General features: G+C 33.8%; 1 protein-coding gene across 8 annotated transcripts in view; it reads right to left on the bottom strand.

The window, feature by feature from the left end:
• The window catches only part of LOC130895760 (metabotropic glutamate receptor), a 406,290-nt gene that overhangs the window by 132,382 nt on the left and 261,774 nt on the right, over positions 1 to 12,134 (bottom strand). For all 8 annotated transcript variants that reach the window (XM_057803330.1, XM_057803314.1, XM_057803337.1 and 5 more), the window contains one exon: positions 5,338 to 5,519. In XM_057803330.1, the coding sequence (XP_057659313.1) occupies positions 5,338 to 5,519 (182 nt within the window). The remainder of the gene's footprint in view (positions 1 to 5,337; positions 5,520 to 12,134) is intronic.

Genomic DNA, 12,134 nt, shown 5'->3' with positions numbered 1-12,134 from the left:
ACCATCTATCTTTGCGGCGGCGCCGCACATTGAGGCAAAACACCAAATTATTGGACATGTAGTTTAATGACCAGACTTTTGGCCGTAAGAAAAAAATTAAAAGTGATCTCCTATTATTTTTCAACGAGGAATCAATTTATATATTAAAATTTCAATTTTGATGTTCAGAGTGGCCCAGGAGAGACTTTTTTAATTGGAACCTTATGACCTGTTTCCAGCAACTTTTACTAAGGTCACTTTTTATTGTAACATCAGTAAAAAAGAGTTACGGGGTTTTTAGGCAAAGCAAAACCCCCCTTTCCCAAATAAGAGAAGTAGGTAGCATTCAAATCACAATAAAAAAATGAAACCTTATATTCAGTTACTTTTATTACAAAAAAATTATTTTTAATTATCTATGTTGGTATGCTATGTTGGCTTAGTAAAATATTACAAAAAAGTAGAAAAAATTCAAATATCAACAAATTTAGAGAATCAAATAATTCTTGTTTCAACTGATCATTTTTGAATATAAAGAAGAAATCAAGGGATCTGAATTTATCAACAAATTATTCAATATATCCTCATTGTTCAAACCTCTAGAAACTTTCTTCAATAATTTTCCCTTCATTTTCCAAATAATTTATGATTTGTGTATTGTGCAGCTTCAGACAACTGGCCTATTGATACTATCGCATTCTTCACTACATATTTGCCGTGAATCAATAGCTCATACAAGGTAACTGGCATACAATATCATTAATATAGAGGAACATTCAACTGGGCTGTTTCTTTGGCATAAAGTTCAAATTTGTCAACACCGATCTCAGATTTGGATGAAATAACTTGCAACATTATTGTCTAGCGTTTAATGAGATTTTAATCAACACCAGATGAAATTTCAGGAGATACAAAGGATTTACGTACCGTATTTGCATCGTTACTATTACCATCTGCTTTTAAAAATCAAAATTTTCTTTTTCAAATTCAAATAGAATCGGCCGACCAAACTGTGCAAATTCGTTTTCCCAGATTATTTGTTCATTTTCAAGGTTAAACAGTTCAATTGGTATTACGCTCACAATTAAAACTGAAGAATTGTTACTGTGATTTTCAGAAAAATGTTTGTTCTGAGATGGATTTGATGCTTATCAAAGTTAAATTTGGAAAGGTTGCATTTGTGATTTTGTGACTCACAGCGTGTAAAATTCTTTATGAAGTACGATCAAGTAAACTTTTTAAAAATAATTTTTGCGCCATTATCTGTAACTGAAACGTATTCTTTTGAAAGATTACGTTTTTTTTTAATTTGAGGATTTGATAGTAACTTGGATAAATATTGTGTTCTAAAGTTACAGCAATATTTTTGATTGTATTATATTAGAATCTCGAAAAATGTGCAGAAACATATAATGCCAACTTTCTTGATTTTTTGAGTTTCTCGCAATATTCTCCTATACTAACAGTATTTTCGGACACTCATTTATGAAATCAAGAATATAACTTCATCAGCGTCATCAGATTTAAATCTTTTTTTCATGAAATATAAAACCATATTACTCGAAGCTTCTCTTAACTCTTAAATTTTACTTTGCTTATACCTATTAGATAATACATTAAAAAAGTGTACAACTCCTTTTAAAAAGTTTAGAAAGAAGCATGGCCTCAATTGTAAGAGATCTTCGCTTTCTATTTTATACGCTCCCAGGTGTATTGCTCTGAAGTTCCTTAGTGTTTCACACTTCAAGAGAATGTGGATAGAGATTTCGTCCTCTGTACAAAAAAATTCTGTACGCCCCGTTATCTGCTAGGCTTAACGTCTTTAGGTGTTTATTGAGGCGATAGTGCCCCGATAGAGTTCCTGTTAGTATTAGAAGATAGTTCTTACTTAGGTTGATATATTCTGCAGATCTACTCTGGTTATAGTTTTCCAGAAGAGTCTGTCGATCTCAGTCCTTGTAGGTTGTCCTAATAATTGGTTTAGCTCCTATCTATTCTATTCCATGAAGGACTTGTCTGCCCCCGCTTTAGCGAACTTATCAGCTATTTCATTCCCCTTCGCTCCCGTGTGTCCCGATATCCATTATAGGGTAATTTTATTTTTCTTGCCTAGCTTGTTCAATTTTTCTAGCCAATCCCAAACGAGTTTGGATTTCATGATATTGGAGCTTGGAGCTCTGATGGTTGCTTTACTATCGGACAGAATGATTATCTCCTATTTGCGATAGTTCCTCTATAGATTGAATCGAGCACATTTTTCAATTACATAAATTTCTGCTTGCAAGCATTGCACGTCTATTGTGATTAGAGAGAATACGTAACCTTAATATGTGAAGTTTTTATTTGAAAAAACTTGTCTTAATTTCACTTTTAATTACTCAAAACACAAATTTCGTTTTTGAAAAATGTTATGCATCTGCTGATGACGTGAATTTGTAGAAAGATAGATAGTCAAGAGCAATCGATAAAAAATATAAGATTAAGCAATTGTCCCTGAACTTATCCGTGCTTCCAATACTAACGACTTCCAATATGGTGGAACAGTATAGCTGACACTGTTGAAATCCTTTTATATGCATGAAAGTTTCACCATTATCCTAATGGTGATTTTAAACAGTTTAAAAGTTATATATTTCATGTGTACTTTTTTAAAATATTCGTATTTTCTCCAATTAGCTAATTTTTTGTTAAGTGTACAAATTGAATTGAGTTCAGACGAATAAATTTTCTAATTCCATCTAGTGTGCGAATTTTCAGACAGATAAAAATAAATTTGTTTGCAAATGAAATAAATCGAAATGATATTGTGATTATAATGAATATTTTCAAATTTTTTACCACTAAAAGAATGTAGCAATAAGTGGAAATCAGAGAGTACGATATCGGGTGAATGAGGTAGTACCTACCACCATAATTTAATAATTTTTTCCAAGGTTAGTCTTTCACAACTTTTCTGTTGACAATCGCTGGAAACTTTTCGATTGAAGATTGCCTATTCTACACCAAATACACAGAAGTATGGGATAAAAACCTCCGTGATGATTCATTTGAGAAGAACCACTGATTCTTGATTTATAGTTTATTATATAGGGCTACTCATTTTTCGTCTCCAATAGTCCATCGATGAAAAAACAGTTCTGTATGGTGCCGTTAAAGTAGGTTATACGTTGCATGTAATGGATCGGGTGGCTTTGTACTCTTTAGACAGATTATGGGTAATCCAAACACCTGTTCTGCTTATTTTTCCAATCTGCTGTAAATACTCTTGGATGGTCGACCAAAGCAAATTAAGGGTTAGAGAAGAACTTAGAGAAGTTAGAGTACCATATTTGGCAAATGATTGTGGTTGATTCGTTACTACTCTTGCGAAAGTGGTGAAGCATACCCCAAATTGCACAAAAGAATATCAGTCATTCAGTGTACATGTCACTATAATCTAAAAACACGAGTTTTGAGTGCACAATGAGCTGTCTGTTCTTGATTTTTGGTCTCTTCTGTTTTAGAATTAGTTTTTTTATAAATTTAAAAAGACAGATAAAATTTGACGATTCCACTTTTCCTTAAGTCTTTATCAAAATATGATATTGACACTGATAATTTGCGTAAAATGAAAATGAAAGTTTGAACTGCCATTTTTGGAAGTATTTTCATTGGCCTTTTATCCAATGAGGAAATGTAATTAGTGAGTTCTACTTAAACTTATTTTAATAAATCATAAGCCTCTTAATGACAACTAATGTGTGAAACAAATTCATGTGTTTATAACATAATTTTTCAAGAAGATCTTATTTACTTCAACAAGAGGGAGCTCTACGATATTATTTTTCCAGTAGAACATTGGTAGATCGATTGGTCGAATAGGAGCAATAGAAAAGCAATCATGGCTCTAGATTCCTTCTTATGGAAGCATATAAAATTGATTATTTATCAAACACATCCTCGAGATTTGGAAGATTTGTAGAGAAGTATATATTCCATTTCGATAGAGGTACCTGCAAAACATGTGATTTGAACTCATCAACTGCTTTTTCAAAGGTAGAAAAACGTTGACCTCGTAATTTATTTTAGACCTGCGGGAATAAGAAGAAATCATTATGAGCCAAACAATGATTGTACGGCGGATGACTCACCAATTCGATGTTTTGATTATTCAAAAATGCCTTTGTTTGAACTGATGTGTGAGACCTCACATTGTCGTGGTGGAGAATGATTCGTCTTCTGCGATTGGTTTCCCTGAGTTTCCATTCAGAATTGACCATTTTACGTTGTTCTAATTGAATGGTTATTTCGAAAAAACAGGCCATCATTTGCTTCGAATTGCTTCGCGGACAACTTTTGTTGGATTTGGTTCGTCTTGAAAAAGCTATACAACGATTGTTGTTTAGTTTCGGGCTCATATGCATAGATTTATGATTCGTCGCCTGTCATGATATTATAGACATTTTTTGAAGTACGGCGTTTAAATGTTTTTAGCATTCCTTTGTACCAAAATTTGCGGTATACAACTGGAACAAATCTTTTTGGCAGCCAAATTTTGATACAATATTGTATGTGTGCTAATGTAACTAATACCCTATGCTTCAATCTCACGCTATGTTACATGACGATCCTGCAATATCAATTTACGATGTTTTTTGACACAACAGCCGATTGTGGACGACCCTCACGAAAATCATCATTTAGCGAAGTGTGACCATGACTGAATTTGTAAAACCAGCATGGTGGTTCGAGATGGTGCTTCATCACTAAAAGTCGATGCGAGTTGATCGGCACACATGTCGAAAGCTATAGAAAATCATTGCATGAAAATGTTCGCGATTTCATTCCATTTTATGACCAATATAAGTGTTTCAAGTATCTGCGAACAACTTAAATAGCACTCGTACGACAATACATTCTGTGTACGATCACCAATAAAAAGTAAAACTTTATGATCGCTATGTCAGATTATACATGTTCACATGAAGGTTGCCACATTTTAATAAAATTGTTATTCAACTGAATATGAATTTTGACTGATGTTTTATCAGTTATTGAGAAATAGTTATACTTAAAATAATTTGCTATTTTTGAGAGAGTAGTTGAACGTCGTCAAGTTGCAGACTTAGATGAATAATGGCTACGCGCGCACATTTATGATAGCAGTTTTAGTAAGGAAATATATCGAAAGACAAGTTACCATTCAAGTTGTTATTTAATTATAATTGTAGAGAAACAAGTACCATAAACTATTGTATACCGTTGTATTGAAACCATATTTTAATACACAGTTTCTAATACATCTGATACCTATTCTTCCGCAAATAAATGTATTGTTTGGATTCAAAGTTTTTTTGACAAAATAACAGAATATCTTACCAGTAAAAGAAACGTTGAGTAAATATTTCTTGTAGAAGTCTCCGCCATCGTATTGTGTCATTGCCGGACATACTCCTGTTTGATTGTAGTCTTTGCACAAATCTTCGTAAAGATTGTGAAGTGCCAACGCAAATGCATATACTGCGTCTACTACAAACTGTACTTTACTTTCTTGTTCATATCTGTAACAATTTTATCAACACTTAATATAATATAGTTGTTATAATCGAAGAATATTATAGAAAAGAAGTAAAATAATTATATTGGATATATTTGGTTTTTTATCGCTTCTTAAATTTTCCTCCCGCAGAGAAGAAAAAATTCAGGAGACTTTCGATTTAACTATTGAAATAAAAAATAATGGAAATCCATGAATAAAAATGTAACAATAATTTTGAATGATTGAGAAGTGATTTATAATATCTAGATTTGTAGCCAAAAGTCGCTGAAACAATAAGAATGTCCTTCAAGGAAAGTAAATAATGAAAATGGGGTTAGTTTAAGAGCGTGTAGAAAATCTTGAAATAGATTTCAGATACCCAAAAAATAAAAGTGAAAAGCTTTATGCGAGATTACTAGCAAAGTTTGAATCGATGGAAATTATCAATTTTTGATTCAAATAATGGTGTTTATGATTCTAATGAAAGACTGAGGAGTTTATTGATGAAATAATTTGGAGAGATCGAGGAGCACCACAAAAAATCGTACGGTGCATTAGATAATCCAAATTACTTGCGAACTATACCTAAAAAAAATAAACAAAAAATTTCCTTCTTGATTATGGATATATTTTGGAAGAGAGACAAAGGCTTCACAAGCAAGGATCGGTATTTCTCAGACCATTCTATTGTGCTCTAAATTTTTTTTTCATTTTTAACCGCAATTCCATTTCCTACATATTTCATCATCCGTTCTGTGAAATTATTTTTAAAATTATCATTATTGACTTAATAACCAGAATTATTGTAACGATCCACCTAGTGAATTTATCCTATATGGAAATATGGAGTTTCAGTCTTACGTTTTCAAAATACCTATATACATATCTTTTTATTTTGATATGAATAAGTTTGTTGGAAAATGAGCAGCTTCGATTAAAGGAGATAAAAGCGAGGTCACTATAGGATTTATTTCTACTTGAAGCATATCACACAAGTGATTATTTGACCATTTACTATTCTTCTAAATTTTTCTATAGCATTTTCTAGTCAGTTAAAAATTAATTATGTAGTACCCCAAACACTAACAATATCAAGCTAATAAATTGTTCCTGGGAAGGAGAATTCTACGAAAAAATCACTAAAATATAAAAAGTGGAATCTAGAAAGAGGAGTACAGAATTTATCAAAAATAACAATTTCGCCAAGTAATAAAAACAAGCACTGCATATGTGTACCAAAAGTAAAAGTAACTATTGTAGGACTACATAGAGTGCAATCGCAAATACTACTATTTAACCCTTATCCGGATAGTCTGCGCTAGTAACGTTAACGGATAGTTTGAGTGCGTTTCTGGCAAAAATGGCTTAATTGTTGCTTTGATTTCCTTTGTTAGTCCAAAACTTTTTCTTCTGCGTATTTGGGGTTATTATTAGCCCTTCTGCTAGAGACACAAGTAATAGGTGACTTTTCTCGTGCTTCTGAGAATTCCATTCAGAATATAGGTTTGTCCATATCACATAACCTGCTATCCCAACCACATCTAACATATTCATAAAAAATGCGAAAGGCCAACGGTTTGTGCGTCTTTTACACATGTATTCGTGAACCATCTGGTCTAATATGTCCACGCCGCCTTTGGTTTTGTTATATTCTAGAATGATTAGAGGTTTATTTTTCACATCACTGAGTTCTTTGGTAAAAAGCATTGTCGTCAACAAAACTACGCTTTTTCAAGGTTTTTGTACATACGATACCAGTGCTGCTTTCTTGCTAAACCCAAAAATCGAAGATTCTACTTTACTATCCTTATGTGGTTGAAATGCTTGGGGGACGAATCTTTTGTTCTTTTTTTACTGTTCCTATCATGGTGAATCTATTTGAAAGCAAACTATATGCTAACGATGAATCAGTAAAATAATTGTTGAATGACACGTTTCTGTTCGTTTTCTGATAGGGCTCAGTCAGTGACTCAACCACTTTTTTCCCAGTCCTTGTGTAATAGTGTTGCCTTCTTTTTCGCAATAAAGAATACCGGATCTTCATGCCATATTTATCCGGTTTCGACGGCATATATTGTTTGAACGGGCAGCGTCCTCTGTAAGGAATTAATTGTTCATTGACAGTTAGATTGATAACCGACAAATAATAATTTTTATCTTATCATCAGGCATATGTACCGACCATGATTATGAACAAAGTCACGGAAGGAATTTTGGATGAGACAAATACTACAGAAGATATTTAAAAAAACTTTGCTCAGTGAGTTTATTGGACTCACCTTGACCGGACAATGGTTAACTAAAACTATCTCATAAGAAGTCTTATTGAGAAATATGAAGGTGATAATTATTATTTTCATTCGTAAATTGTTTTTAATAATAAAGAATAGAGATAATTTTGAGCGACCTTGTATACTTTTTACATTGTAAAAATCAAAATAAACTAGTTTTCCAATAGTAATAAATCTAATGTGAAACAATTTCCCAGTCTAGATTGCTGCGGATTATAAAAAGGGAACGTTTTATCTATATTACACTGCCAATGAGACACATTTAGATAAATTTTGATTTATATCCTTGATGTTACCTACCTACCATTGTGAACGTATTCTGTGATAATGGCAACACTGGGTCAATTTTAAGCATGTCACACTCTAATATGGTCAGTCATGTATAAAAGCTTATCAGATAACTTATGTAACGCTCTATATCATGAATGGACAGACTACTGGACCTCAAGAAATCGCCGAGTCTCTGCCAACAAAATTTAATTGGTAAAAGATAGTGATTATAACTGAGATAGTATTAAATTGAGTGACATTAATTGTGGAGTTTTAGTTGTTCTAAAATAGCCACAATTTAAAAAACATTTTATTATTCTTACTAAAATTATAACTATTGAGGTGATCAATAGTGATATTTTCCCACTTCTATGCATACTATACACAAAAATATAAAACTCTAGCTCATAAATCATAAAGAGAACAGGAAGAATTCAGAATTATCTTCAAAGTCTGGGAGTCGAATATGCAGTTAGATATGACACAACTTATGCTAACTTATTTAAAAGCAGGTGGTCTTAATATAAATCAAAATTATACAAATAAATTTGTACCCAGTATGTTTGAAGTAATAATTTTCAGTTGTCTTTAATCCTCCCCCCCAATACATTCTTATCTCATTTAAATTATATTTTTAAAACAAAATATCTCCCAGTTCAGCTTCTGACACTTTTCCATCTAATCCTACTGATCGACAATGTCGCCTAATTTCATTGTGCTTCTGCTGTTGCCCTTTTCACCAACCTTCTACCTATCCAATAATTGACACTGATCTTTACTATTGCATCACAGCATGGGAAATGTGCTCTTAGATTTCACATAGATAACTTAAATGGACATTGCTTTATCAGCTATATTTTATATTGTGGGGGGGGGGTGAAATTCCACAAGCGATACCTTTATTTTGGCCATGAGGTGGGGTGGAAGCTAATGCCGTCCTCACAGCGGGCGGATGCAATGCTGTGAGTTTGTATGGGACTCTCACCCACTAAACCACCCTCCTCCTTCCTAAATCCTTTGGGAGTTGCGTACGCCGGAAGGACAAGTTGTCATTACATCAGCGTACCTCCCATGTTTCCTTTTTTCATTAAGCTTCTATCCTTGGGTGATCCTATTCTCTTTCTTCTTTTTGGTCATCACTTCGGTCATAAAAGTCGTTACCGCCTTCCAGGTCTTCCTGTCCTTAAGCATTTCACCTATGATCTCAGTTGCTGGTTGCAAGTCTCCGCCTAGTAGTTCCTTCAGTCTACCTCTCTATGGTGGTCTGTTTGCACACGACCCAGCTTCTTATGTCTCTTATTAGAGTTTTCGTCCACTGGGCCTTCGTCTCCAGACTATCCCACCTCTCCTACCACTTTTTGAATCGGTGGAAATCCTGCTATAACCTGGACTACCTCGGCCGATACGATCCTGTAGGCAGCGGCAACCATCAATAAGCCTTTCCTTTGGACAGACATTAATCTTTCTTTATAAGATTGTATTTTCATGGCGTCACGCCAGACTGGGGCCGCGTACAGGAGAACGCTGTGTGTCACCTGACACAGCACCCCGCGCTTGCAGTAGCCTGGCCCCCCTACGTTCGGCATCAGCCTCCATATTTGTGCTGTCTTCTTGTTGGCTTTTACGACCGTATACTTTATGTGTTCCAAAAAGTTGAAGTTTTTGATTATGACCACTCCCAGGTACTTTATTTTAGTCTTGGCCACGACTCTCTGTCTCTCCACCACTATCATGAAGGGACCATTTGTTATTCGGGGTCCTTTTACTATTAGCGTCTTCGTTTTTTGCATAGCAATTTTAAGACCGTCTGCTGTAATCCAACGGACCGCCAGAGCCACAGTATTCTCTGCTCTGTTTCTGACCTCATTTTCATTGTTTCCCTCGATATAATATATGAGGTCGTCCGCGTATGCAATGTTAGAGACCTTTGAGCCGTAGTCCAACTCCAGGATGCCATTGTACATTATATTCCACAGAACTGGTCCAAGGATCGAGCCCTGCGGGACACCCATCGAACACTTATGTGATATAAGGCCGGAAGTCACTCTCCTGCCGCTTAAGTAGTTCTCTATATACCTCGTTATGTATGAGCTTTTTCTTTTATCTTCGAATGCTTTGACTATTTTATGCCATTTAGCGGTATTGAATGCGTTCTTGATGTCTACAGCCATAAATACACCCCATTTCTGGCTTGTATTTTTTACGATTTCCTTTAATTCCTTTATTGCCGACACCGTAGATATTTTGGTTAGGCGACACCTGGAACTTATTGATGCAAAAACAAAATTTCTCATGCATAACGATATTTTTGCTGCTGGTAATTCACTTGATGGAATCAATTGTTAATAGACTAGACTGAACTTTTGTTGTTGTGTTGTTTATATCCATTAAGTAACTACATTACTGGATACTTGAAGAAATTACTATCCTACTATGAACTAAACTTATTATTACAAAAATACAAACCTTATAATCAAACATAGTGACTACCAACAATACTTCGTGTATGAAGGAACAACAAATAAAAAAACAGTAATTCCAATCTAGCATGGATATTTTATACTTATTCAATGACAAATATATAGACTTGAACCAATGCAAAAGTACAGAGCATATCCATAAGTTAAAAAATTTTGTTATAATCAATGCTAGTATACCAATCGGCTTTTTTAAACAGGTTTCATTTTAATCAAAACTTAAAGATAAAATTTATTCTTATAAACATGATCAGTGTGAGTGCAATAAAGTACTTCTCTTTGGGGGGAACCTTCCTATAGCGAGGAGAGTGTAGGAGAATAGAGACAACAGTGAATTTCGATCCCCTCGTATTCAACGAGACCTCCAAGCGAGGACCTGAGGATAGCGACCCCTCGTTTTCAAGTTATAGGCTTATAAAGTAGCGAAATCAGAATTTATATTTAAGTATATTTTCTAAATTATACATTCAAAGATTATTAATTTTGAATGAATGATGTCCATGTAGTGTGTTTGACGGAAGAAATAATTTTACACTACTATCTGAAGACCAAGGGCGGCTCAACTACAATGGTTAACAATTCGTAACTTACTTTGACGGGGACAACCTCTAAAATTTAAAGATAGCAAAAATGAATTTTTTGATCGATTTATCAACAAATAGTTACTTTCTGTTTAACTCGATAAAATTTATGGTTTTGGAGATATGTAGATTTTTAGATCATTGACATGACAAGGAAACCCTTCAACATAAAAGACAGATAATTATCACAAATTGTGATTATAGATTGAAAATACTTACAGGAGATATTGAAACACAATCAAATATTTCTAATGGAACTGCATACTGTCGAACATCGTGTTACTTACATAAGGAAACATATGAATGTAGAAACATTTAGTTAGTTAGCCCACAACTTATCAAATGAAAACAAAAAAATCTATAATAAACGTTAGAAGTTCCGGAGAACTTCCGGAATCTACGGAGGATATTTCTTTGAATTTGGAAGAGCATTCCGTAATTTTGTTTTATAGAGTCACAAGTTTATTCCATCGATCATTTCGTTCCTTGTTTTCACCTGTGTTACATTTACCAAGCTTTCAAGATATCTCTAAAAAATTAATCAATTATATTTGATTCAGGGGAACGAGGTATGCAAATGGACCTCCCCGAACAATCCCCCTATAAGGAAAAATATTATTGAGATGATTTTTTACATCATGTAGGAAGTGGGGAGGAGATCCATCGTGCATGAACTACATGTCTCTGCGAATTTTTGGAGAAATATAACATAACATGGATGGCAAATGATTTTGGAGAAATTTTATGTATCGTTAAATGCAAATTATATTAATAAAACCATCTCGTGTCAAACTACCTTTCAGTAAACATTTAAATATCCTCCGTAGACTATGGAAGTGGAAGGTGCCCACTTCGAACATTTATTATAGTTTATTTTTGTTTTTATTTGATAAGTTGTGAGATAACCAACCGAATTTTTCAATATTTCAATTTCAATGCTTACAATTTTTGGTAGATTTCTTTAGAATGTCTTTTTATGGCGAACGGTTTCCTTGTCATCTAAAAATCTTTATATCTC

This window comes from Diorhabda carinulata, chromosome 1 (assembly GCF_026250575.1).
Source record: "Diorhabda carinulata isolate Delta chromosome 1, icDioCari1.1, whole genome shotgun sequence".
Classification (NCBI taxonomy): domain Eukaryota; kingdom Metazoa; phylum Arthropoda; class Insecta; order Coleoptera; family Chrysomelidae; genus Diorhabda; species Diorhabda carinulata.
Note: the sequence above shows the minus strand (reverse complement) of the source record. Positions and strands in the feature narration are given on the sequence as shown.